The sequence below is a fragment of the Aulonocara sp. 'chitande type north' Nkhata Bay genome, linkage group LG3 (genome assembly GCF_057382095.1).
Source record: "Aulonocara sp. 'chitande type north' Nkhata Bay isolate Kocher_YH1m ecotype deep benthic linkage group LG3, A_spYH_male_GT1.1, whole genome shotgun sequence".
Lineage (NCBI taxonomy): Eukaryota > Metazoa > Chordata > Actinopteri > Cichliformes > Cichlidae > Aulonocara > Aulonocara sp. 'chitande type north' Nkhata Bay.
In genome coordinates this window covers 47,627,545-47,654,061 of record NC_141346.1, presented here as the reverse complement: position 1 = coordinate 47,654,061, position 26,517 = coordinate 47,627,545, and the positions used below count along the sequence as shown (strand labels likewise).

Genomic DNA, 26,517 nt, shown 5'->3' with positions numbered 1-26,517 from the left:
AGCAGTAAGATTTTAAAATCAATCCTAAAAGCAACTGGGAGCCAGTGGAGAGAGCAGAGAACCGGAGTGATGTGGTCTCTTTTTTTGAACCGGTCAACAGGCGAGCGGCAGCGTTCTGCACCAGTTGAAGGCGATGTAGACAGGAACGATCTAGGCCAGCATAGAGGGAATTACAGTAGTCCAGCCGTGAAGTAATAAAAGCATGGACCACTCTTTCTAGATCGTTCCTGCAAAGGTAAGACTTGACTTTGGCTAAAATCCGTAAATGATAAAAAGATCCCTTAACTACAGAGCTGATTTGTTTATCAAGTTTAAAAGCATTGTCAAAAATAACTCCAAGACTCTTAATGGAAGAAGTGCAATCGGAGGTTAGGGGTCCCAAAAAGTCAAGAGAGTCATGTAACGTCTTGTATGTGGTGTATTTATGAGGCTTGTAAACATATGATGTGTTCCGAATGGGCAACATACAAAAACCCAGTGACACCGCAGCCAGTGTGATCCCTCTGAATAAATTTCCTTTCTGAACCATTGCACATTGAAATGATCAAGGCACTGCATCTGGATCAACCTAACCCTCCTGGTCAGCTTAGCTATTTTGCTTTAATTCTTAGAGCTGCTGTTACATTAACCAATCCTACCATAAATGTTGTATATATCTTCCTCCTGGGAAATTTTCTACCTCACCAGTTGAATGGGCTCATATAGAAATGTAGCGAGCCAGATTTGTGGCCTCCTAAAAACCTGGGATGTTGTTTATCTAGCACATTCTCCCTCTGCCTTTAAAATGCTTGTTTTGGCAGAGGATAGACAAAGTTCGCTCCCGAGCAGAGAGCTGCTGGGATTTTGGAAGGACTCTTTCTGTACCTCCCTTGAGTCAAAGACTTTCTATCAAATATGAGAAAAGCCTATTACTAGGAATTAACACATGGAAAAATAGGTTGATATGCTTGCTATCTGTGACTGCATGTCCTGTCATCCCCAGTGCACAGTGACTTGTGGTCAGGGACTGCGCTACAGGGTGGTGTTATGCATCGATCACCGTGGCCTGCACGCCGGAGGCTGCAACCCTACCACCAAACCGCACATCAAAGAGGAGTGCCTGGTGACTGTGCCCTGCTACAAGTCCAAAGGTGGGTGATTTTGCACGTTTTGTCATGTTTTAAATATAGAGTGGCGCTTTTGTTCAGCCTCATTTTTGCATCATTTCCTGTAGATACACTACCAGTTGAGGCAAAACCTGTGTGGCATAAGCAGGCCATAGAGCTTGAGGAGGAAGTCACAGCCGGTGAGGAACCAACGTGAGTACTAGCACTCAACAACAAAAAGCTAAACTGTCTTTCTGACTCTTAAAGCATTTGAGACCTTCATCACTAAGCCTCTTTGGACCAGTCAGAGGTGCAAGTCCTGTTAAAACCATTGCAGGTGTTTGGGTCTTGCTGCACTTTACTATTCTGGAAAGCTGCAACTGCTAAAGCTATACAAAGTAAAGTTTATCACCCGGAAAAGAAGGGGAAAATCTACAGCATTAAATTACTCTTGGTCCTCAAGGTTAAAAAAGCAAAAAGTCAGATCCCAGTTACACAGTTTCAACAACCAGCAGCTTAGGACTAACCTGGAGGTGAAATTGAAGTAGACAGAGCACGGCACTGGCACGTAAAGGCTACAGTATCAAGGTTGTGTTCATGTCAGCAGCAATTTCCATCAACATGGAGTCCAACAGGAGCGTTTACTACAAATCCAATTTCAAAAAAGTAGAGACTCTGCGTAAAATGTAAATAAAAACAGAATGCTTTGATTTGCAAATCTCATAAACTGTATTTTATTCACAGTAGAAAATGCACTAAATATTTAAATGGAGAAAACCTACCATGTTATGCAAAAGATTTCCTCATTTTGAATTTGATGACAGCAATGCATCTGAAAAAAATATTCCCATGTAGCAGACGGGTCTGCCCCGGATCTGGTGTCAAGCTGGCACTGCTGGCTGACTTCTGGCATGGTAAGTGGTATGTCCTCCAGATATGGGCCAGGTCTGGTGTAGATGGCACTGTTTATGTGATGGCATGCCACATCTGGCCCGATTATGGTTTGGTTTATGTACCCCAGGCCCATAGAATACAGGTCTTCCCCGGATCCGGCATCAAGCTGGCACTTCTGACTGACTGGTGTCATGGCAGGGTGTATGTCAACCAGATGTGGGCCAGGTCTGGCAATGATGGCACTATTTATGTTCCTATTCTCCTATTTTAGTTAGAAGACCCAAATGCCATGTTGCAATGCTACACTGCTATGGTAGCCAACGTTTCAAATGCAGGTTTGACAGGTTTGTGAGTGTACACTTTATCCAAAACCTGGTGAGGGTTTGCTCATATTTACCACTGGATGGCTGTAGCTCAGGAGGTAGAACAGGTCACCTACTAATGGGAAGGTTAGTGGTTCGATCCCTGGCTCCTCCAATCTGCATGTCAAGAGTGTGAATTTGTATGCATTCAGTTTAGAGTAGAAAAGCGCTATATAAGAATCAGTCAGTTCACTGTCTGAACAGAGTTTTGTCATGTTACTTTCGCACTATTGTATATTACATAGGTTTACCAGAGGTAATCCACACATGGGCCAGCACATAACCACCAGTGTGTCTGCAACTGGCCTTGTGCTGGCCCATGTGTGGGCCACCAAAAGGCCGTCATTCTTTGCGGTATGTGGGCCATGTGTAAGCACATTGTGTGGGCCAGATCTGGGCTATACCGATTTTGCTGTGTGGGTTGGGACAGCTTTTGGAAATGAGCGCTGATAACAAGCCAGATGGTCCTGCTCCTCTTTAGTCTGGTAGAAATGGTGTCCATGTTTTCCAAGGAGAATTTCACATCCAGAGAAGATGTTGGCGCCTGTACATCATATTCATATATGGTTTCTTCCTTGCATGATGCAGCGTGTTAACCTGCAAGTGTAGATGGCACAGTGAACGGTGTTCACACGCAGTGATCTCTGGAAGTGTTCCTGAGTCCATGCAGTAATATCTGTGACAGACTCAGGCCTTCTTTTAATGCTGTGCACACTGAGAGATAATCATTTTTTGGACTTGTCTGATGCGCACAGAGATTTCTCCAAATTCTCTGAATCTTTCGATGATATTATGCACTATAGATGATGAGCTATTCAAAGTCTTCACAATTTTACAATTATACCCAGTTATGTTACTGACCTGTTGCCAGTTATTTCATACTAGCTGCCTTGGTCTTAAATAAGCACTATTTGCTCCTTTAACCCTTGCTTTGAGCCAACTCCACTCTGATTGGTTTTCCAGTTTAAACAGAAAGTTTGAACAGGAGGCTTCTCTTATGTATTCCTAAATTAGGGACATCCCCTGTCTTGAGCAGTGTCATGGGGATTATTTGCACACACTCTGACTGACGTCTTTATTTTGAACTTTATTTTGTTTAATATGATCACCCAAGGAAAAGCACAATAGGTCCACTTAAAGGTACATTTGAGGGTGGTTGAAAGTGTTTCTTGTCACCTGCATGGAACTAATAAAACGTTGTATGGGGCTATTGAAGGGAAGAAGGGAAACTAAAGGTGAAGAGTCAAAACATCTTTCGGAAAGCCTTAAGAATGTACAGTCGCTGGCTACCAGCATTACCTCAGCAAGCTCTCACACGTTCCAGATGTTCTTGTCCCACACATCAGTTAGCTAATAATGGCCGCCTTCTGAAAATGCACAATATTTGGACTCTGCCCAGTGTCTTGCATGACTTGTATTAGCAACCATGTTAGCCAGTTTAAAACATCTGTAACTCTGACTTATCTGTGGAGTGAGAGAAGTGCCAAAACATATGATTTTGCTCAGCTGCAAAAAATAAAAAAAAGCATGTCTGTCCTCAAAAAGCACATAAATATCTGTTTATAATATGCCGTCATTCACAAGCCAACAACAATATCTGCTCACCATATGGGGCCAGGTTACAGATGTGAGAGGAAAGAGAATGAAATTCCTGTGCTAGACTTATTGCACCTCCGTTGCCTGCGCCGAAACCCACCGCTGCGCGGCTGCTTGAAAAATTAAACCCATATATGTTCTCCAATCAAGCCAAAACATTTTTTCACCGTGAGTAAATAAAATATTTCCACTGATGGATATTTAATTGATACGATTAACATGGGGCTTTGGCGGATGTGACAAAAATGTGTTGTTTCCCTCCATGAATGAAATCGGGATCGTTTTTGAACTGACAGATGTACTTTAACGGCGCATGAAGATAAACATTTCTGTGGGTTCGCTCGTTGACTTTGTCGTTCCTGTTCCAAAGTCTAACTGCCGGTGATTCATTTGTTTGCCCGTAACACAATGAGTCCTTGAGCTCTTGTACAGAGCCAGCTTTGCCTTAATCATGAGCTCTTTATTGAGGCGTCTTATAAAACAGAAGGGTCCTCTTGTGTTGCGGTCAGACTGTTAAACCAAGGAAGAATGCGGCACAGTGGTGAAGGCTGCCATGCAAAATATGCTTTGCTACCATTATGAGCTTATTAAGGAAAGATAAAGATAGTTTGTCAGGTTCACAAACGCTGTTAGGAAGCAGTGCTTATACTTGCACATTATGTACTTTACCGATTTAAACCGTTTTGTTTTCACCTCAAAAGATTTGTAGTGCTCACTTAGGTAGTTCACTCGTTTCTTTTCATTGCTAAGTGATTGCAGAGGAATTTGACTGCATGTTCTTCCTTCTGATTGGCTCCCTGCCATAAGCAGAAGGTTTTAACAGCAGGTGGGCGTGGCTTCTGTCCTCCCACACAGATCCTATTGAAGAGATCCCTTCTCTCTGACATTGTAAATGGTACATCATTCCTATCTAACTTTCGTATTCCACTGAATGCATCTGAGAGCCTGGGATTCGGGATCTTGCCCAAGGCTACTTAGGCATACAGACTGGATATTAGATCAGCCAGGGATCGAACCACCAAGAATAAAAGCGACTTAAGAGCAGTCATCACTGTGATTCTAGAAACTTCAGCACGTAGCAATGGAGGCTCCCATGCTGCAAGCCTGACTTCTAATCAACGCCATTATCACCTGCTGAAGCTCAGGCTCTGGCTGCCGTGCTGGGGTCAGCATACACCCACTCTATGTTGTTCTGCAGCTTTGTGTTAGCATGCTGTCTACGCAGATGTCTGCAAAGACCCGATGTTTTGTTAGCAGTATGATGCGGTTGTTTCTATACTGGACGCAGGTGACACTGCAGCACTGCAAACATGTCCTTTTGTGCAATAAAAATAAACGTCCTTAAAAATTGTAGGCCATCCCACCGTTTTCCACATAAACTGAAATCAGCTGATCGGCATGTTTAATGTGTTTTTCTTTCTGTCTGTCTGCCCGTCGTGCAGATAATTGAAGTAACAGTAACCTGATTACTGAAGTAATTACAGTGGCGTGGTACATTACTCAGTTTAACGTCTAGCACTCGCAACACGGAAGCACTGAAATAAAGTCATACACTCGCTTTGTGTCTTCTTGTGTTCAGGTTTAGCAAATGGAAGTCGTTAATCTAGGGGGGAAATGTAGCTATTTTAAAAGACTAATAGCTTTGCCACTACCTATCTGCTACATGAAAAACTGCATCTTGATTCAGACACACACACACACACACACACACATCTGCTCATGACTGTGCAGAGCTGATGGTTCTGATGGATGTAGTTTTGTTTTTTTACTTTCACATATGTCTCAAATGACCATCCTTATCAGCTACTTATTCGATCAATGACAGCTGTGATTTAGAAACACAGTTCAACCTGTGCCTCTGGTCTTAAAAACTTTCGCATGTACTCAACACCTCCAATATGACATATGTGCAAGTCCTTTAAAGTCTGTCTGCCAAAAAGGAACCAGAAGTGTTGAGCTCAGACCTAAACAGGACAGCTGCTCTGTGTTGTAAACATCAGGCTATTGTCCAAAAGCTACAGTCCACACTGTAAGTATTTGGACAGCTGGACATGTGTTTTGTTGTTAAGGCTCTGCGCTCCAAATGATTGATACCATGCGAAAGGGCCAAGACTCAGTTTTAATTTGAGTATTTTCCTATCAACTGTAAAGAAACTTGTGGTGAAAAATACCCATAAATTATCTGATATATATTATTTTATTTCCTTTGTTTGAGGCACTGCAAAGGGTAAAAGTGAGAGGCTGTCCCCTCAGACGGACACTCTCTGCTGTCAGCTTAGCAGTGCATCTGTCACAGAACTGAGCACTTGCTTACTGGTAATATAAGATGTTAATAGGAAGGCCTCGTTTATTTGCTCTCAGGTGCACGTTGTGGGACAGATGCTGTCTTTGTATGTCCATATATCAATAAGTGAGTATCCAGAGTTTTCACAAGGACATAATGAGCACAAGAACCACTTTGAATGATCTCCTAAATCACTTGATTTAATCTCACTGAGTCATATAGAGCTTTTGTTCAAGCATTTCTGTGTGCATTTTCAACAAAGTTATAGAATCAGTTCAATCTGAAGAGCGCTTTCAAACTCCTTTCTGTATCACACTTTCTGATCTTTTACCCTCTCTGATTTCTGTTGAAGGAGTGATAGTTCAGTCTCTGGGCCTTTCAGTTTTTCTTCCCCTCATCCATTTTTTAAGATGAGGAAGGATGCACATGAAAGCTGTTTATCCAAGAATAGCTGATCGTAATGTTTCACAGCTGTGCAATTAATCACGCTGCACTGACTGTATTTCATAAATGCTTAATGAGTTTAAGAACCCAGCCACTAATGAATACAATGTGTTTACAGAGAAAACTAAAAAAGACAGCAAAAACAAAACAAAAAAAAAAAAAAATCGACTGTGATTTGCTATCAAACAGTCCAGGTTTGGTTTGGAAACAGTTCTTATCAAAATTTTCATACTTTTCCACTTGAGTCATCTGTTGCTTGCTCTCCTCTCCAGCTTTATCCCCGGTCCCTGGCAGCCCTGCAGCAGGACATGTGGTGCTGGGACCCAGCATCGGACGGTCAAGTGCCAAGTGCTGCTGTCTTTCTCCCAGACAATCGTGGACGTGCCAGATGATGAATGCGAGGGGGTCAAACCTGCTACCAGCCAGCCTTGCTACAGCAGTCCCTGCTCTGTAGATTTGGGTGAAGCAGGAGAAAGTGAAGAAGTGGAAGAGGTGGAGGAAGAGGAGGAGAAGGGCAGGACACTGCAAAGAGAGGAACTGCACGACTGGGAGTACGAGGGCTTTACTGAGTGCTCAGAGAGTTGTGGGGGAGGTATGATCTTTATTGATCTCTCTGACATGGGAAAGTAAAGAGAGAGAAGTTGAAAGAGTAGATTTGGGGAGTTGAAAAGTTAACTCGTGTCTGCAGCTATGCTGACACCCTCCCAGTGACAATAAAAATATGCTGGCGCTTAGCAGGTGTAACATTTACCACATCTCCAGTCTTAGGTCAGCATGTTAGCATGTCTGCGATCACTGTTTTCTGCAATCCTTCTGATGCTGTTTCCCTTTAAAACCAAAAATATTAGCCTTATCGTGGCCCTGGAAGAAAAACTCAGGAGATCTCACAAGTCAGCTCTGCATCCTGTGGGGGACCATGTGCAGATTTCATAGCAATCCATCTCAAAACATTTTCTAATATGCTTCACAAAAATATGTAAAATTTACTTCCAACTGAATCAGGGACAAATATGCTCACATTTAATTTTTTTTTCTTCTACTTTTGGCTGATATCGCTGTAGAAATACGCCTACGCATTTTGGCACAGTCTTCATCAGGTACAAAAGTTCAAATGCTCTGAAGACTGCGTGCTGAATCGTGTCAGTTTATTTCTGCTGTGACGCGAGACCCACTGAAAAGTTTATTGCGAGTATTTCTGTCCTTTATCGGTGTTTGAGATGTGCTGCGTTTTTGCATCTCTTTAAATATACTACTTGGATTTTCAGTTTAGCTCTCTACTGAAGCTTTCACTGTTTACGCATCCTTTTATTTTCACTCTGGTGGATCCAGAGACAGTGCCAACCCTGGAGCTGTACACCTGTGGTGGCTCCAACGCGCAGAGCAGATTTGTAGATTATGCTGCGAGTAAATACATCAGCAGCAGACAAGTGCTGTTATGTAGCTTGATTTGACAGTAAGTCTTGAAGACCAAGTCAACTCCGTGAGCGCCACTAAGTACGTCCCAGCTGATTCATTAAAACAAATGTGATGTGCTCCAGCCTTAAACTATTGTCACTGGATGTCTGACGCCAGTAAATGCCTCGAGCAGATGCAAGTCATATCATATTAAATGATAGCGGATGGCATAGAGGTCATACGTCGCCAGTGCTCAAGGCACTGGGAAAATGCTTTGCCAGACAGAGACCACTTTCTTAAATATCCTGCCAACATGCATTGAGGCCCACTTTAATCTTCCTACCTACACATGCAAGCATGCGTGCCTGCCTCATGTGCGTTTGCCTTAATCTCTGCGTGTGTGCGTTTGTAACTTAATTTCTGCACACGGGTGTGGGCTTTTGTCAGTGTCTGCGTATGCGCTCATCCAAACTCAACAAACTCCCATTCGGGGATGATTACACTCCGGTATCAGATGTCCGATGCACACCCTGAGGGCTGTGCTCCTGTGGACCATCACACTGCTATGGTGTTTGAAGTTCCTGCTTCGCTGTTATTGTCCCCAACATTAGAAGCAGACTCAGGGAGTTATGTTACATTACTTTTAATATGACTTTGCATGAAAACTCTGAGAGTGCATCCACAAGTTGAGGCAACCAAAGTGTTTTAATGTATTTTGGACCCTAAAATCTTCCTTTTTAATTACAGCATCTGCAAAAATGCAAGCATGACATTGCTGTGTTCTCTAACCGCAGGTGCGCAGGAGGCTGTGGTTATCTGCCTGAACAAGCAGACCAGAGAAGCAGCAGACCAAAGCCTGTGTGTGAGCTCTCGGCGACCCCCACGACTCCTCCAGGACTGCAAAACTCAGCCCTGCCCACCCAGGTACAATAAAAACCCCTAACTCAGACCTCATTATCGTCATCATTATTATTTAAACATGTTTCAAACGGTTTGTGCATGAAAATTAAAAAGGATTTGATTAATGGATGTAGTAAAAATAGGGAGGAAATGCATTTTTGGGGGATGGAAAAAAACGTTTGGCTACGTTTAAGAGAAAAATATTAATTAAAGTCAGGAAAAAAATATGGCCGTGCTTTCTCTTAGCTTGCCAAGAGTGCATCCATCCAAAAATGTGCAATATTCAGTACAGAAGTGGAACGCTGATGTACCACTTTTTCAGAGCCTAGATAAATTCTTAGCTGAATCGGTTAAGTTTGACGGTTCGTTGGTAGAGAAAAATTCAAAAGCTTCTAATCCGCTGTGTTATGCCTCTTGGTTCAAACCAACTGGGGCAATTAAATCTCTGTTAAGGCTGCTCGAGTCCAAGAGATACTAAAGCAGAACGACAGAGATGGATGGTTGTATCTCTGCAAGCAGCAAATTAAACCTTGTGGAATCTGATAGTGATTAGCTTTACCTGCGAGGTTCAGTTGTCCTTGGAAAGGGAAATCTAGGAGGCTTCAGCTGTTTTTCTAAGTGATTTCTTTTGGCAAGCTCTTTTTACAACTAGGAATGGCCTTCAGTGATTGCATGTCATATTGACAAATTCGCCACATTACCAGAGGGGTTAACAATGTAGGGTTTATCCTGAGGGGATGCTTTTGAAAAGCCTGTGGGTGGGTAAGTAATGTTATGCAGTCAAGCATGACTTATGTTAATACATGTAATGGCAGTCTTCCCGTTTCCCTCTCCAGGTCAAAATGTAGGTCCAGAGAAAAAAAAGGGAATCATTGAAGTAACTGTGATCATCCTCTGGGGAGCGTTCAGTGCTTGCTACATTTCAAGCTCAAATTATTTTTGATATTACAGGTTTAAGCTGTGCTGTTAATGTTTAAGTCAAAATGTAGCTTCTTCTTTTTTTTTGTTCAATTCAACATACGAGCAGTTTATAAACAGTGTTATTTCACATTTCAAATTGCAAATCATAAGTATTTTTTTTGTGAACCTACCAGATTGATGCACGTCCAGATTAAACATCTAAAAGGTCAAACAGCAAAACTGCATGTTGTTTAACACGAGCAAACTGTGGCTAAATGGTGAGTGGACTTTGTGGTTGGCCACACGTTTCAGGTTAACACCGTGCACATTGTCAGTGTTCTACCCCTCACACTCTTGTCAGAAAACCCAGAGGCTTGCAGCCTGCCCTTGCCTGTTTTTCCAGGCTTTGAGTCTTGTTTTTAGGCACAACAAATGCAGTATTGGGCTTGTTTCCTTTGGCCCTTTTCTCCCTCCCTGAGGCCTCCTCACCATCCCATATTAAGCTACACTCTTTGGATAGTGTTCCCCCTGAAAGGAAAACAGCCATAGGATTTAGCTTTGAGTAAAGCAGCGGTCCATGAGCAAGCTTCATTCCCAATTCTTCTCAGAGCCTTAAATAAATATGAGTAGTTTTGAAATATCACCCAATCTGTCGAGCAGAAAATGAAATTGCTGCCATCTCATTTCAAACCAAAACTTTAAAGGCATGGCAACCACTTGGACACTGGCCACAATTTGGAATAAACCTGCCAAAGTAACTTTGATGCTGGATTAAACCCAGTTTAAAATTTTGTTGGGCAGCAACATGAATATTAATTCCAGTAGTTCATTGGAAAAATACAAATGAAAAAGTAATGCAATAGGGATTTCTTGAATATCGTGAAGCTCGGTGTGGGGTTTTATGTTTCATGTCTTTTTCACTTGTATTCACCTTCATGATTTTACATATTCATAAGACTGCTAAGGTGTTCTCTCACTGGATCAAGAGATATATGTACAGTACTATTTACAGTGCTATGAAGTATAGATAAGATAAGATAAGATACCTTTATTAGTCCCACGAGTGGGAAATTTCATGTGTGCAGTGTACTGTAGATTTGCCATAATGAGCACAATAAACATTGTTCTAACAGGTGGGAAACTGGAGAGTGGAGCTCCTGCTCAGCTACATGTGGGGTAGGTCTGATGATTCGCACTGTGGGGTGCACACACCGGCCCTCTCGTGACAGCAATCACACTTTAGTTTTGAGGGACGAAGACTGTCAGAACCCCAAGCCCAGTCCTCTCCAAGCCTGCAACCGCTTTGACTGCCCTCCTATGTGGGACACGCATGACTGGGGACAGGTAAAGGACATCATCTATAAAGTTTACCACTGCAAGTGTTTGACGATTGGGAATCAAGCGCATGTGACTGATTTAATCTCTGCGTGTTTTTGCACCCAGTGCTCCCAAAGTTGCGGTGGTGGGGTTCAGAGGAGGCAGGTACTATGCAAGCAACGGTTGGCTGATGGCAGCATTCTGGAGCTACCTGACACGTTTTGCCCTACTAAGAGTCCTACAAGCCAGCAGCCCTGTGGTGAGCAGGAATGCCCACCTGAGTGGGTCACAACTAGCTGGTCCCAGGTAGCCTACCTTTCAGCCAGAGACCATCCTGCCATATTGCTGTTGTTCAAATGGACATGTTAAAACTGGTACTTTGCAGGTTTTGTTTATTTTAATACATTTCTCTTGTTTTTCCAGTGTTCAGTGACATGTGGAAATGGTATTCAGACCCTCCAAGCTGTTTGCAGGAAGAAAGAGGTGAATGGAAGGTATTTGACAGCAGACCCTAAGAACTGTTCCCTGCTGGCTCGTCTCAACAGAATCCGACCATGCTTCTTCAAGCCCTGTGAAAGTAAGATACTCTTTATTTGGCTGTGTTTATGTAAGTTATACTGCATAGAACCAAAAGAAAAGGGAGTTAGCTCCCTTTTCTTTTGGTTCCTTAAATGCAAAGTTTTGTATGTCCAAAAGTACAGATATTTGAGCCAACAAGCAAGCATTAACCTGTCCTCTTAATTACAGACTCTGTCAAGCCTGATGCCACCATACTGGCTCAGAGAAAAGTTTATATCCAGTGGCGTAAAGGCAAAAAGGTTCACCTGGGCATTGGTGGTTATGCGTACATCCTGCCTTGGACAACTGTGGTCCTTCGCTGCCCAACCCGCCACTTCCGTAAGGGCCAAATCCACTGGTTGAAGGAAGGGAAGCCCCTGATCAACCTACCACACCTCTCCATAACGTCACTAGGATATGTGAAGATCCATCAGGTTCGTGCATCTGATGCTGGGATATATACATGTGTCGCAGGTGAGGCACAAGAACATTTAGTCTTACAGATCATTGGCAGCAAGCAAAAGCTGTCTGTAGCAGAGTCAATGCTCAGACGACAAAAGGTTGGGCGACCGGATGCAATCTCAGCTCAAGAAAGATTTCAGGAGCTTCACAGCTCCCTCAACCGATATGATGCAATTATTGAGCATTTGCTTAATCATAAAGAATCCATTCGAGATGAAAAATACATCGCTGACAAATCACCTGCGAGTGAAAAGAACAGTTCTACCCTGGAGGATGAAGGGTCAGAAATTTACATCCCAGAGGTCCTCGTTGCCGACACACGCAGGCTAGAGGAGATCATGAAAAACGTTGCCGAAGACCTTGGAGGACTACGGGAGGAACAACTTATCGCACAACTGCTTAGTGAGCTCACTGTGGCACAGGGTGAAACTAATGAGTCGACTCTTCACCCTCCAGAAAGTGCTGAATCTTCCACGCAAGAGCCACTCCATTATAAACCAAACACTAAAGTCCACACAGCCAGACCAAGAAACCCGCTGATAATTCAACGTTCGAAAAAGATTGGAGAGGGGCCACAATCTGAAATGATAGTTTATGTGGGAATGCCAGTTTTCCTGCAGAAACCAGTTGTTAGTTTAGTGTTGAAGTGTGAAGCAGTAGGAAATCCTGACCCATCTGTGACATGGTCGAAGAATGGGAAAGAGTTGCGCTACAGTAGCAGGTAAGAACTAACCTTGAAGTAAGGACTTTTTGTGAAAATGACATGGCTGCCTGTGGCTTTTTTATGATTATATCAAAGACCTGGATAAGGCTTCATAGATTGCTTGTCTTTGTGTTGGCAGAGTAGGCCTGTTGCCTACAGGATCACTGAGGATCCAGTACCCAAGCAAAGGGGATGAGGGTTTGTACACCTGCACTGCCAGAAACCGTTTTGGAAGGACATCTCTTTCATCTTCTGTGCAAATTACTGGTAAGGTTTATAGATCCGTAAGTTTCAATGGTTTGTACAGAAGCTCCACCTTCTTGTGGTTCAAGCTTCTGCTTTGAGATGTTTTGAAAGTGGCCTTGAAGCGAGTAGAAGGCAGCTAAGGTTCTCAGTCACACAGGCTTAGAGACTAGTCATCAGATATCTGACAACCAGTGTTGGTCAAGTTACTTGAAAAAAGTAATCAGTAACTAATTACCGATTACTTCCCCCAAAAAGTAATCCCGTTACTTTACTGATTACTTATTTTCAAAAGTAATTAATTACTTAGTTACTTAGTTACTTAGTTACTTTTTAAAAACACGATTTACAACCTGAAGAGGTGATAAAGCGATAGATCTTTCAGCCCAATTCTACTTTTTCTGCATAATCCATCATACAAAATGTAATCAAATGAAAAAGTCTCTCTTTTTTTAACTTGTTTTATCAGTTTTAATCTTTTAACTTTATGCATCAAGCAAAAATTTAATTATATGCAACATTCTCCGACTTTAAGAAATTAGTTTAACATTTAAACCTATTTTCTGCACATTCCAGCACATAAAATAAAATATTTTTTTGTGTTTACACTCACTCTTTCAAATAGATGCAAGTAAAACACAGCAGAAAATAAATAACATCAAAGACTCAGTGGTCCTTTTGCTCTATTTTCACCTGTAAAGCAGGAGTAGAGTAGGCGGAGGTTTACCCTGGTGCAGGTGTGCCGCGGTCAGTTGAAGAATCCGCGGGTTTCTCTGTGAGTTTCCCATTACGTCGTTGCGCACTCGGTGCTTGCTTGGAAGTTTAGGGTTTTTTTTCGTTGTAAAAAGAAGTTTTCTTCCCACGCACGATGGACGCTAATGTTTTTGTCACTTTTTATGGAATCAAACTCAAAGTAAGGTCAGTACTTCCACGCTTTACACGCTGCACGCTCATACTCTCTCCCACAATCGATATGTGATCCATCGTTGATCTGCACACAGCTGTTGTCACGAACGCACTTGCCTACGTCACTGTCGTGAGACATTCTCGCAAAAAAATCACGGTTTTAGTAACGCAGTAACGCAGCGTTCCTACGGGAAAGTAACGGTAATCTAATTACCGTTTTTGCAATAGTAATCCCTTACTTTACTCGTTACTTTAAAAAGTAATCAGATTACAGTAACGCGTTACTGCCCATCTCTGCTGACAACCATCAGTTGCCTGATAAAAAATAATATGAATTCTCTGACCGGTTGCTAGGTGATGTTGAGTGAAATTCAAAGCAGGCACTGGACCAAAAACATCTTTGGGATTTCTTTGATCGCAGATTGTCACGATTGCCCATAGTTTGCATTAAACATGCTGAGCACCAGCAAACTGCTCTCCAAGCAGTAGTGAAACTGTGAAAAGTGTGATGCACACAAGAACTGGAGAACATTCAAAGTGAATTGGACCTTCCCATTAAAACCAACACATTTAAGAAGATGGGACTTTTGCTTTCAAGGTGAACGGTCTCCATTTCCAGTCTATATTGTTCTTTTCACACATTGACTACTGCTTGGAGAGTAGCTTGCTAGTGCTTGCAAACAGGTCCGCATCTTCCATGCAAAATATGGGCGACTGTGGCAACCTCTTTGCAACCTAAGCAATCGCAGCTCCGTATACCATTTTGCGACCAATTTCCTGCTAGTGACTGCATCGGCGTAACTTTGTGCTGAACATTGGGGGGGGGGGGGGGGGGGGGGTGTCAAAATCTCTGTCTAAATAAATCTGGGTAAATTCCCAGATGATTAAACATGCAACTATTTTGCTGGTAATACTTGAAATGAGTAAAGAAAATCAACAGCCTATTTATGCAAGATAATTCATAATTTTATTAGGGGGGGTTATATTGGTTGCGTCTGATTATTGGGGGGGGGTCATAACCCCCCTACCTCCCCTGGAAATTACGCCCCTGCGTGACTGCCAGCAACCTCCAGCAAACACTATGTGGACCACTCTCTGGGTTCTGTGTGAATCAGCCTTCAGTAGTTGATTTCACAGCGACCCATGGTTGCCAGATTGGTGCTAAAAGGTCTGAGCAGGAAAACAAACAGAGAACAAACTGAGGGGCTGCAGCGATGGATAAGATAAGCAAAGCCTGTTTTGAAATGTGAATCATGCTGTTACTCTATTACACTCCAAGAATTAGAAATAGGAAGTTGTTAGTAAAGAAAGTTGGTTGAGGTTAAACATTTTGCAGAATTACCCTTTGTGTTTTCTTGCTAAAAGCTAGATAAAAAATGCCACATGTAAATCTTTGTGTAATGTAGGTGGAGCCAGACTTTTAGCTGCTAACTGCAATGAGGTTTCAGAGATATTTTGCAGTATATAGATACTAAAAACATCACTATGACTTTTGAGAAAAGTATGTTAGAAATACTTAAAATTGATCAAGTTTGTATGGACCCAATGTCGAGTTGAGTTTGTCCTAATGCTTCTTTGAATAGTCCAGTTTATAGTAATTTGTGTTGTTCTTTGTGGTTTAGGCTTCGAGGTTCTGGGAAAGCATGCGTCCATCCAGCGTAGAAACACACAAACTCAAGAGTAACCGCAGACACAGATATTCAGTAAGCTCTTACTTATCCCAGTGGCTCATGTGGCTGAGTCATTGACAGAGGAATGTCCGGGGCATCACACAGAGCTCCGGTCACCTCTGAGCTACGCTGTCCTTCATCTCTTCGGCATGATCAGCCACATTCTCATCAAAGCGCCGCCACTGTGCGTTTCCTGATCCTATAGTACGCTTCCTCTCCATACGGCAACAATTAGAGGTTCCAGGCAATGTTTCAAAGAAGATTAACTTAACATACCATATTCAGCTAATCTAAATAGAAAGGATAAGGAGTCTTTAAAGGGCTGAAAAATGCCCTGACTGTATTTTGTTATATTTGAATTCAGAGTCGGTTAAAAGCAATGTAATGACTATACTCTTGGGCATTTTAAGGTCAGAGTATTTGAAGAAAAGGAAATGCAATCCAAAATACATGGAATGACTTTCAAATATTTTAGGAAGACTGTTTTGTCATGAAGCTGTGTGGTAATGTTTTTCTTTAAATCCTGGTGCATCAACTGATGAGGTTGGTGAACACACCATTCTCATTTTATTTTATATTTTATGTTATTTTCAGGTGGCAAAGGAAGAATCTGTGTCCAAGGCAACAGTGTGGGAGCAAATGGACCGGCTTGTTCTGAGAGGAGGAATGGCAGTCGGTCGGCCGAGCTGTGCCAAGGACAAGCCTGCCTCTTCAGGTATGCTGCTGCTCTACATGTGGAGTGCTATTAGTGATGTTAAACACTGAGTTTAATATTTACAGTAAGAACAGAAATCCTCCGTTTACTCACTGCATTTGTTGAGTATCTGAAAAGATTTTTTGGCCTGAAACATCTAATATCTACTTGACTTTTCCTCTTGTTTTATTAGGTGGCGAGTTGATGCTTGGTCCCCATGCTCAGCCACTTGCGGTGGTGGAGCCCAGACTAGAATTGTGCGCTGCATGAAGGGTCCCGAGGGCAGGTCAGAAGAGGTAGAGAGTCCAAATTGCCTTGGAGCAGGAAGGAAACCCTCTGATGCAAGGCCGTGCAACCTCCTTCCCTGTGCAAGATGGGCCACAACCTCCTGGGGGCCGGTGAGCCAAGATATTATTGTGCACAAGCTTGTTTTCACAAGGTTTTATCATAAAAACACAGTTTAGACTCAAAACCTTCCCCTAGCAAGAAAATATTTTTGTAATGATAGCTAGGAAATCTGATGAATTCTCCTCTTCCAGTGTCATGGCAGGTGTGTGGGTCCCAGTTTGGCCACACAGCACCGCCATGTCTACTGCCAAGACCCCAATGGTACCAGAGTCCCCCACAGGATGTGCACTGGGCTCCACAGGTAAAGATGGGAATAAGATTAAGAATGTTTAATACTGTTGGTGATATGTGCTATCGATAGACATTTTAAAAATCCAGTTATGGTTCATATTACAAAGGAAAAAAAAGGCTATTCAGCAGAATACTATTTCAGGTATGTTCATATTTTAGGCCAAGCTCTTTGAGGAATTGCACCGCTGAGGCTTGTGCACTTCAGTGGCTCGTGGGGCCTTGGACACAGTGCACCGCCACGTGCGGACGGCACGGTTTCCAATCACGCCAGGTGACCTGCGTCCACCTTCGGACCAGCAAGGCCTTCCGAGACCGTCACTGCACGTGGAGGCCTCGGCCTGCCAGCTGGCAGCGATGTAACATTTTATCCTGCGGCAGAGGTGAGAAAAAGTTACAGTAATGTCAAGTGTGAGTCATAAATAAATGTACAACATATTGTGGGTTTTTGCGAATTTTATTTTAGTTTCTATTGCTTAAAAATGTTTGGGTTATTTTTTTTAATTGCAACTTTATGATTTTCTTCTTTTGAGGGGAAGAAATTCTAGAAGGCAGAAATTTAGGAAGTTCAGAATAGATTTTACAATGAGAAGTGCAACTGAAATGCTCCGTGAGCCTGCTTGCAAAAGCAGAACACCATACAGTGCCTTCATAGGCAGTCACTGAATCCTCTTATTGCATGTTTTTGATCACATTGACATCTTTGCCTTATTAAAGAATCACACCAATAACGCCTGATGGGTCAAACTTTGTTTTCTAGCAACACAAAATTGTTGCAGTGGTTTTAGTTAAATGCAGTTGCTCACACTCTACCTTCATTTCAACTAAAAAACAAAACAAAAGATGAAAAGACAATCTAGTTGTGTTTGCACTTGAGCCCAGCGCATAATAAACATAGCTGTGGTTTCATATGATGAGACTTGGCAGTATCTGTCTCTAACTTGTCTGTTGGCACCCCATTACAAAACTGGTGAAGGAAACTTTGCCCGCGGTGCTTAAAGTGCTGAAAAATTGCCTTAAAAAACCAACAAAAGCCTCTGCTGTGTCAGGTATTTCCAGAAACAATGTGCCGGTTAATTAGAAAAAGCCACAGACCACAGTGAGAGAAAGATTGCCAAATGTTTACGAATTAGAGCACTGGACCTGAAATTTCCAACAATATATCCATAGCTAAGCACTACAGCCCACAGCCGCGACTGTGCATAGTAAAACGTATCCTCTGTATATTCCAGCAGGAGAGTGCCGGGACAGCACGAGGTACTGTGAGAAGGTGCAGCAGCTGGAGCTTTGCCTGCTGCCCCAGTTTAAGAGCCGCTGCTGTTTCTCCTGCCGAAACACCTGAAACGGAGAAGTGAGAACGTTGGTGAAAAATCTGGAAAGGTCAGGGAAGGTGTCACGGAAGTCAAGGAACCTCTATGCCTATCCCAACACCCTCCAATGTCTTCAACGATCGCTCCTGGATTCCCGAGTGCGGAGGAATGTTTGTTTGTCATACCCAAAAGTGACTAAAATCGACTTTTAAGATACCATACGTGGGTTTGAATTCAAAATTATTGCTACGAGAGGAAACCACGTCTGTTAATGAAGGCTTTGGTTTTACTTCTTTATTTTTAATTTAAATCTGAAGTTCGTACAAACAGCTTTTGTGTCCCAAACAGTAGATATATTTCCAGTGTGAGCAGTAGGAACTCTGCGGTTTCATAAAGGGGAACTAAAGCCTTAAAAGCCGTGATTACGGTCATGTCCACATTAACAAAATCTGAGCAACGTAATCTTCAGTTTCAGGTTCCTGAGCAAACGGAAGATCACTATCATGTTCCTCTGAAACACAATCACTCCACGCCAAATTAAGTTTATATGATTGCATTCAAATTTACGAAGTAATGCGATGTTAATAATCGGCCTAAATAGATGACTGACTTCATACCAAGGAATTCTGGGTAAACGCCAAGCTTGTGATAACCACTGGATAGCTCTGTGTTTGTCTTTACTGCTAGGATTTTGATGCTAAGTGAGCTTTTATGAACGTAGCAATGGGTTAAAAAGGGGTGGAAAACTGAAAACCAGCTTGATGCTGCTTAAGTGAGAACGATGACAAAATAAAGCCTAGTATTAAATAACTGGGACACATTTAGTACCAGCCACACTTGGAAAAAAGTTTTCATAAACATAAAATATTAATTTTAAGCAAAATGCAACAAAAATGCATAAAATCAAAGGTTTATTTATTCAAATAATTAATCAGTAAGGGAAATGTGGTCGGTGTAAACTGAATGTATACCATATATCAAGTAACTTGAATTTGACCAGATTACATTAAGTTTATCATTTTACATGTACTTATGTTACAAAATTACACGGAAAGTTTACATTTAATCAAATTAAAGCCAACATTTTGGGCATGAATAGATTTAGCACATGTTGACCATAATAACTGGTCTTTCAAAGCAGCAAGGGAGTCCGATTGCAGTTTTTAGAGGGTAAGACTCAATTTTATTTTATTTTTTTTGCATGGGTTGCACTATAGGAGGTGTACGACTGAAGCAAATAATGTTTTGGGAAAAAAAGGATTTTGCACTCAGAACTCATCCAAGTCTTTGTTAAAAACATGGCTTGCAGAGTTAATTTCTTTCTTTCTTTTTACGTAGTTTGTAAAGTTGCATTGTTTCAGTATTTTTGTTTTGTGATATTTCTTGAAAAGATATTTGCCAAACGTGTCCCTTTAACCACTCTGTGAAGTTACACACGCTCACACGCAGATCTGATAAAGTTCATCCAGTCCGCCATGTGTCACAGTGTCATATTTACATGTCTGTGAATGTATGATGGGAAGCTTTGCAGTGATCATTACTAATGTGTCGTGTGGACACATTAGTAATGGACTTGGTCTCTGCGTCCTGGGTTCCACAGAGCTTCACTGTCATCAGGTGCAACCCAGCTTTAGCTGAAGACTACTTGGCCCTACGCTGAGGTGTGGTTATGTGATATCACAAGAGGAAAATATTGTATCACATGTCATTTTCTTAAGTTATGTAGATATTTGTCATTTAAACTATTTATTTCCATGTGTGTCCCTGAGCAAAGTTTCTGTAAATATTACAGGGGTGGGTCTCTCCTTGCGGCTGATGGTAGTTGATGTGCATGCGATGGGGACCCCCTGCTGGTGACTTGATGTGTTGCTCCCTATCGTTAAATAAAACCAAATACATTCCTTTTTATAATCTGGTTGTTGTGATTGCTCTTCTTTCTTCTATATATATATATTTTTTTTTCCATGGGAAAGTCCATATTATGGAGTCAGAGATCAACATTAACAAATCGACATTGATGTCTGTATTACAAATAACAAGAGCAGGAATTTCAACATATAGTAGTGCTGTCATCATGAAAAGGGACACTTCCTGTCAGGATCTGAAGGCGCCCTAACCGGTCGACCTGCCAGTGTGTATATTTGTGTGCGTGTGTATGTGTCTCTCCTATCGCCCTGTCTTCCCCTCCGGCTCCGCTATGATGTGTTAGGGGGTAACCTAGCAACAGGCTACCTCCGACCCAGAAGTGCTGTCGCCCGGAGATGCCGCACCTGCAGTCAATCCACCAGCTGCTGCCAATCAACTACCATCTTCAGCAGAAAAACAAACAAACAAAAAAACATCTTCAGCAGGGCTACTTAATGGTGTGGCTGAGCGACAGACAGCGCTGGAGTATTGCACTAAGCCTGGTAGTGTTTTCGAGTCGCTAATGTTATTGAAGTACTGTCTGATCTTCGTACTCATTTTGCTGTCGTGTGTGTGTTCACCCAGGGATTGACGGAGGATTTACGGACACAAAGGAAGCACTTGGAGGAGAGACGGGCACTACCACGCACTATCACCATTGTTGCACATTTGAACTGTTGTCACCTTGCTACACTGTGAATAAATGCACTGTCATTATTTCTGAGCTCCGCGCCTGAGTCCACTCTTTAACAACCGTGACACTTCCCTTTTTATATCTGATATAAACTTGTCTCTCTCTGTTTCTCAACTTGGGGAGAGGAACAGCAGTTCACAAGATCCCTGTTGGCGTCAAAAGGAGGAAATTCTTGCCATGATCTGACTATATAACCACGTCATTTTTTGATTCATTCTCAGGACTGTTTTACATTAAATTATGGTGGAAAAGGGTTTTCATCATTCCTGTTTGACAGCAGTGAGGGTGCTGCGAGTTTCTCTTGTGGATGAACTAGAAGGACAGGTCGACTCTCTGGTAGAATTCCTAGTGTGCCGGGAAGTGTTCACTCGAGATGATCGCGAGGAAGTGTTATGTCAGCTGGGTCCCCGGATGAGAGTGAGAAAGGTGCTGGATATCCTGGAGTGCAAAGGCGAGGAAGCGGCCAGGATTTTTCTTAATGTTAAAAGTCACTATCAGTACTGCAAAGAAGCGGATCCACCTCAGTCCAGAGGTATGCATTTTCAATTTTAGCCACAGGAATGTCATTGATCAGCAGTGTTGGGCAAGTTACTTTGAAAAAGTAATTAATTATAGTTACTAGTTACTACTTCAAAAAAATAACTGAGTTAGTAACTGAGTTACAAGATTCTAAAAGTAATTAATTACTTGAAAAGTAACTATTGCGTTACTTTAAAAAAAAAAAAAAAGTTTAACCCCCTGGGGATCCAGGGTATAATTGGCCATTTTTAACTACTTGTGATTTTCCCTCCACATTTCACCTTTAAAAACTGTTTATTTGCCTTGTTTGGTATCATTCTTTTCAGCACAACCTCACGTGTCTGAATTTACAGTTATGTTTTCATTTTGACATACTGTACTAACACAATTGATCTAAAATCATCAAAAAACAAAATCAGAGTAGAAAAAGTTCTATTTTTTTACTGTAACAAAAACAAACATGTTTAATAAATCATATTTCATAACTTTAAATACAAATATAAATCCTATGCCCAAGTTTTGCAAACAACAAATTCATTTGCATCCATTTACCTTTTACCTTGAGTTTTTAAATAACCCTTTCAAACTATTTACAGAACAATCAGCTGTTCTGCATTCAAGAAGATGCCTCACAAATTATTTGTGCCACTCCAAAGAAATAATTTCTGTCCATTATAAAGGAGAACATCACAGCCTAATACCTGCAGGTCTGACAGCAGCAGGTGTATCACTCCTGTTTCTAACCTGGAGACAGCAGTCGCCTCATTGTTCTGACACACAACACAAAACTATCAACAACACTGCACACTAACTACACAAGCTACACTACCGTTGGTCAGTTCAAGATAAGGTTTTCTCTTAACTTTAGTTGGCAGGGGTGTGTCTGAAAGGGGGAAACAGAATGGTAATTTATACCGCAAGTACAGTCTAGTCAAGCACTGTACTGAAATGTATCCTGTCCTCATCCTATATACCTGTATATATTTTTTCCAGCTATACAAGTACATATGAGTGGAAGTGGAAAATTATACTGAGCTTCTTTTCTTCTACAGAGTACAGCAAAGCGAAACAAAAACACAAAGAAGTCCTGAGGCGCAGGAGTGAGAGCATGCTTTTCTACAACACCCGGCACGGAGAGAAAATTCAGTTTTCCGAACATTATGTCAATCTTCTCTTAGTTGACGGACACCAGGGATTAGAAAATAAAAGGCATGAAGTGCTGACCTTTGGACAGAAGCGACTGTGTCAGCAGAAGTCAGCAGTGCATGAGAAAATCACACCAGCTGAACTGTTCTCATGTGCAAAGGCAGTTCGTCCAGTCAGGAAGGTTCTGGTATCGGGGGTGGCTGGAATCGGAAAAACTATCCTGGTGCAAAAGATGTTGTTTGATTTTGGGGGAAACAAGGACCACCTTGCCTTTGACTTCATCATACACATGACCTTCAGAGACTTGAATCTGATTGACGAGCCCACAAGTTTACGAGAGTTGATCTTGCGCAAAAACAGGCACCTTGCTAAAGAACTGGATAACATCTTGGCAAATGACAACAAACTGCTGATCATCCTGGATGGCTTTGATGAGTTCAGACACTACAGGAGCTGCGACGTAGACTCTTTTGTAACTGAACCAGATGAAGATGCAGAGGTTATGGAGGTTATTGGAAGCTTGATGCAGGGTGAACTACTACCAAATGCTTCTGTGTTGCTCACAAGTCGGCCTGCAGCTATCAGCTACATCCCTGTGGGCTGCATTGACCGCTTTGTGCTCATTGCAGGGTTCTCCTTGGCCGAAGTTCAAGACTTCTTTTTTCGTTACTTCCAGGACAGGACCCTTGCTGACCGCATGTTTTCAGTGGTATCTGCAAACGAACTAATGCTGACACTGTGCTACATACCTGCATTTTGCTACATTGTCTGCTGCATCCTCAAAGAGAGCAAAGATCTTTGTGGGGGAAGCCCAAAGACCATGACGGATATTTACGTGCAGTACTTGGTGGCTTTGCTTCGATCTCACACCCAAGCGAGAGCTGAAACATGTCTTCAAGACCAAAGAGCGGGGGCCATCCAGCAGCTGTCTGATACTGTTTTAAAGCTGGGTCGACTTGCCTTCAAAAACCTACTGGAGCATCAAACATTATTTTATAGCAGCGACCGAGAGGTGGCAGCGTTAGAAGGGTCCAGCCTCGTTAGTGCTTTCCTCGACAAGACAATTGCAGAAGAACCTGGGTTCACTGAAGAGGTCTATTCATTTGCTCATCTTACTATTCAAGAGTTCTTTGCTGCAGTTTACTGTGCGGTGACGGATCACCCTTTGCCTGACGCACTTGAGCGCACATCATGTCCCAGAGATGTATCCAACAGTGGACACTTGGACCTTTTCAGCCGCTTCCTCTCTGGAATCCTCTCTGAGCGCAATGCCAGTCTTCTATCTAGGCAGGTGGGGATTTGCTGCCACAAAGAAAAAGCGAACGCATATCGTGAGAAAATCATCAGAGAACTGAGAGCTCTCTGTGAAAGTGGAGCCCACATCCTAAACCATTTGCATTGCTTGTTTGAGCAACAGGACCCCTCGTTAGCACTTGATGTGCAACCAAAGATGCTAAGAGTTAATGTTAGCGATGAAACGCTATCTCAAATGGACTACAATGCTATCAAGTATTTCCTAAACCTCACCGAGGGTAAAATATCAGAGCTGGATCTTACTGGGACTGGAATAAGCTGTGATACACTAAGAGATATTCAACATCTTTTGGGTAGATGTGAGAGTCTTTGGTGAGTTTCAGGTAAAATTCTGTTTCCAAGCTTTGATAGACCCTTCCATGTGGTTGCAACCTTATCAATTGCTTATGGAGCGCCACATATGGAAAGTGCTTGCACAATATGTATTTACTGCTCCATCTCATGTTTAAGGCTTGGAGAAAACAACCTGGATATGGAAGCAGTACAGGTCATTGCTGATGTGTTGAAGGAATCGGAGAATATTGTGTACCTCGGGTAAGGTGTTAGTTAGTTTTACCACATTTTTGGAACAATGTATGACAAAGAATCATCCAGATGATGTCACCCTTTCTGTTCCTCTTAGACTTGGGTGGACAAACATTAGTGATGACGAGCTTCTGGTCCTTGCTTGTGCAATAGGGGTTAAAAAAAAGCTTCAGGAGTTGTGGTAAGAAACTTTTTGAGTTGTTTTATTATCCTGGCACATGATGCTGATGTTTGAGGAAATGGGAGTTTTCCAGTGTCGAGGATGACTGTGACGGTTTGATTTAAGAGTTTTTAAAAGGTCATAGATTACACCTATGTTGTATTAAACTACGCTTATATTTAAAGGCTTTTTTATGTAAATATGAAAAACCTTTATTGTTCCCCCTGTGATGGAACAGGATGGAAGGCAACCGAGTGAGTTACAGAGGTCTGCTGTCATTAAGCGACTTGATCCCAGATCCTCTGAAAAACGTTGTGTGAGTATTGAATTTTGAATCAAATAATTCAAAACAATACCTCACTAATTTGTATTTTCCTAGAGCTTATCCCCTTTCCCTCTTCCTATAGGGCGATATGGAATGACCTGACTGACAGAGAGCCAGAGTGCATGCAGACCAAGGCCAGCATCACTGTGAATTTCACAGACGATGCTTCGTGGGCAGAGTGGCAGAAATGGGTTTTTAAAAGGTGTGAGGTCAGCAGCAATGAGAAGTTGCTGATGGTACTTCACAAAGTGTGCAACATATCGACCCACCACTTCGAAGCTCAGTGGACGAAGACCTTCTACAGTCAACTTTCACAGCTCATCAAGAGCAGAATTGAGAGCTGTACCGAGGAGGACATGTGCAAGAAGCTCAAAAAGTTTGACAGCTTTTTGGAGCTATGATGAAAAACACTGCCCTTATGTTACAAGCTGTTAATAAATTGTTGGTTTGCATTGTGATTGTTTTTTTGAAGACAGTAATAATAATAATATAATAACTGTAATAATCATAAAAATAATTTTTAAAAAGCAATATACCTCTCCCTCCCCTGCAAACAAGTCTCAAAATGGATAAAGGGAAATCATATCAGTTTCATCAATCACAGAAGTAATTTCTTTACTTCTGTTTTCACAGTAGAGAATTATGACATCCAGAAGTATAGGGTCATTATAAATGGTAGTTTACACTTCATTACATTCCCCAGAGATTTTTGGTCCGTGTTGACATGATAGCATCACACGGTTGCTGCAGATTTGTTGGCTGTACATCCATGATGTACCCATTCTGCCAAAAGTGCTCTGTTGGATTGAGATCTGGTGACTGTGGGTGTCATTTGAGTACAGTAGACTCATTGTCATGTTCAAGAAACCAGTTTGACAAGATCTGAGATTTTTGACATGAGCCAGCTATGTGAGTGCACTGGAGTCATAATTACCAATGAGCCTCAGTGTGTATGTCAAGAAAATATTCCCTATGCCATTAAAGCAGTTGCAAGAGCAGGCTAAGGTGCTTGGAAAGAAAAGCGTCTGGACTTCTTTAAGTTGCTTGAAGAAGTTTCACCTCTCATCCGAGAAGCTTCTTCAGTTCTAAGGTCAAATGGTGGAGAGTCTCACATTTAAGCCCTACGGGAGTGTGCCTCCAAAGAGGATCATTGAACCCCCAATGATCTCTTACCTAATCACACAAGCCAAGGAGTGAAAACGGGTGTAGGTCACAATCAGCCAAGGAGGATGATTAGGGGGTCGATTTTCCCTCTTGGGGTCCAAACGCTTTTCTTTCCAAGCTCCTTAGACAACAATGACCTGGATGACTGAGGACCTTCACAGACAGTTGAAAAGTGGTTTTTGTGGTCCACATGGATAGGTGGGGAAAAAAAAGAAAATTAGTGACTGGCCCGTACGGGGATCGAACCCGCGACCTTGGCGTTATTAGCACCACGCTCTAACCAACTGAGCTAACCGGCCAAGTTGTAAAAAGCGACGAAAAAGTACGTATAAAAATGATAGTCACTATGTATTGAAAACTTGTTTTTAGTGATAGACGACTTACTTTCACCTTACGGACTTTGACA

At 42.1% G+C, this 26,517-nt stretch overlaps 2 protein-coding genes and 1 non-coding gene across 6 annotated transcripts in view; 2 read left to right on the top strand and 1 right to left on the bottom strand.

The window, feature by feature from the left end:
- The window catches only part of LOC147335914 (ADAMTS-like protein 1), a 104,033-nt gene extending 83,730 nt beyond the window's left edge, over positions 1-20,303 (top strand). Inside the window, exons 13-26 of one of the 4 annotated variants that reach the window (XM_086283893.1) lie at positions 983-1,130; positions 1,214-1,298; positions 6,938-7,257; positions 8,855-8,984; positions 10,994-11,204; positions 11,304-11,483; positions 11,601-11,754; positions 11,925-12,918; positions 13,040-13,167; positions 16,314-16,434; positions 16,607-16,811; positions 16,953-17,062; positions 17,212-17,432; positions 18,285-20,303. In XM_086283893.1, the coding sequence (XP_086140019.1) occupies positions 983-1,130; positions 1,214-1,298; positions 6,938-7,257; positions 8,855-8,984; positions 10,994-11,204; positions 11,304-11,483; positions 11,601-11,754; positions 11,925-12,918; positions 13,040-13,167; positions 16,314-16,434; positions 16,607-16,811; positions 16,953-17,062; positions 17,212-17,432; positions 18,285-18,391 (3,114 nt within the window). In that variant the 3' untranslated portion in view covers positions 18,392-20,303. Of the gene's footprint in view, positions 1-982; positions 1,131-1,213; positions 1,299-6,937; positions 7,258-8,854; positions 8,985-10,993; positions 11,205-11,303; positions 11,484-11,600; positions 11,755-11,924; positions 12,919-13,039; positions 13,168-16,313; positions 16,435-16,606; positions 16,812-16,952; positions 17,063-17,211; positions 17,433-18,281 lie in introns of those variants that run through there. The other 3 variants (XM_086283884.1, XM_086283902.1, XR_015127265.1) reach the window with 3 other exon arrangements.
- A 215-nt stretch (positions 20,304-20,518) lies between these two features.
- Positions 20,519-25,369, top strand: LOC147335913 (NACHT, LRR and PYD domains-containing protein 3-like). Its single transcript, XM_086283915.1, has 7 exons — positions 20,519-20,767; positions 20,850-21,490; positions 22,530-24,249; positions 24,388-24,471; positions 24,560-24,643; positions 24,861-24,938; positions 25,030-25,369. Exons 2-7 carry the CDS (start codon positions 21,199-21,201, stop codon positions 25,346-25,348), a joined length of 2,577 nt encoding a protein of 858 aa, XP_086140041.1. The 5' UTR covers positions 20,519-20,767; positions 20,850-21,198; the 3' UTR covers positions 25,349-25,369.
- A 967-nt stretch (positions 25,370-26,336) lies between these two features.
- On the bottom strand, positions 26,337-26,410 carry trnai-aau (transfer RNA isoleucine (anticodon AAU)). Its single transcript has one exon. It is a non-coding gene; the product is annotated as a tRNA-Ile (tRNA).
- Positions 26,411-26,517: the final 107 nt, after the last annotated feature.

What these genes read in the sequence shown, in the direction of transcription:
- LOC147335913 (XM_086283915.1), top strand. Translation starts at nt 21,199, where the DNA reads ATGGTGGAAAAGGGTTTTCATCATTCCTGTTTGACAGCAGTGAGGGTG. An exon ending in GGTAGATGTGAGAGTCTTTG is followed by an intron (nt 24,250 to 24,387) that starts GTGAGTTTCAGG and finishes CTCATGTTTAAG; the next exon opens with GCTTGGAGAAAACAACCTGG. An exon ending in GATCCTCTGAAAAACGTTGT is followed by an intron (nt 24,939 to 25,029) that starts GTGAGTATTGAA and finishes CTCTTCCTATAG; the next exon opens with GGCGATATGGAATGACCTGA.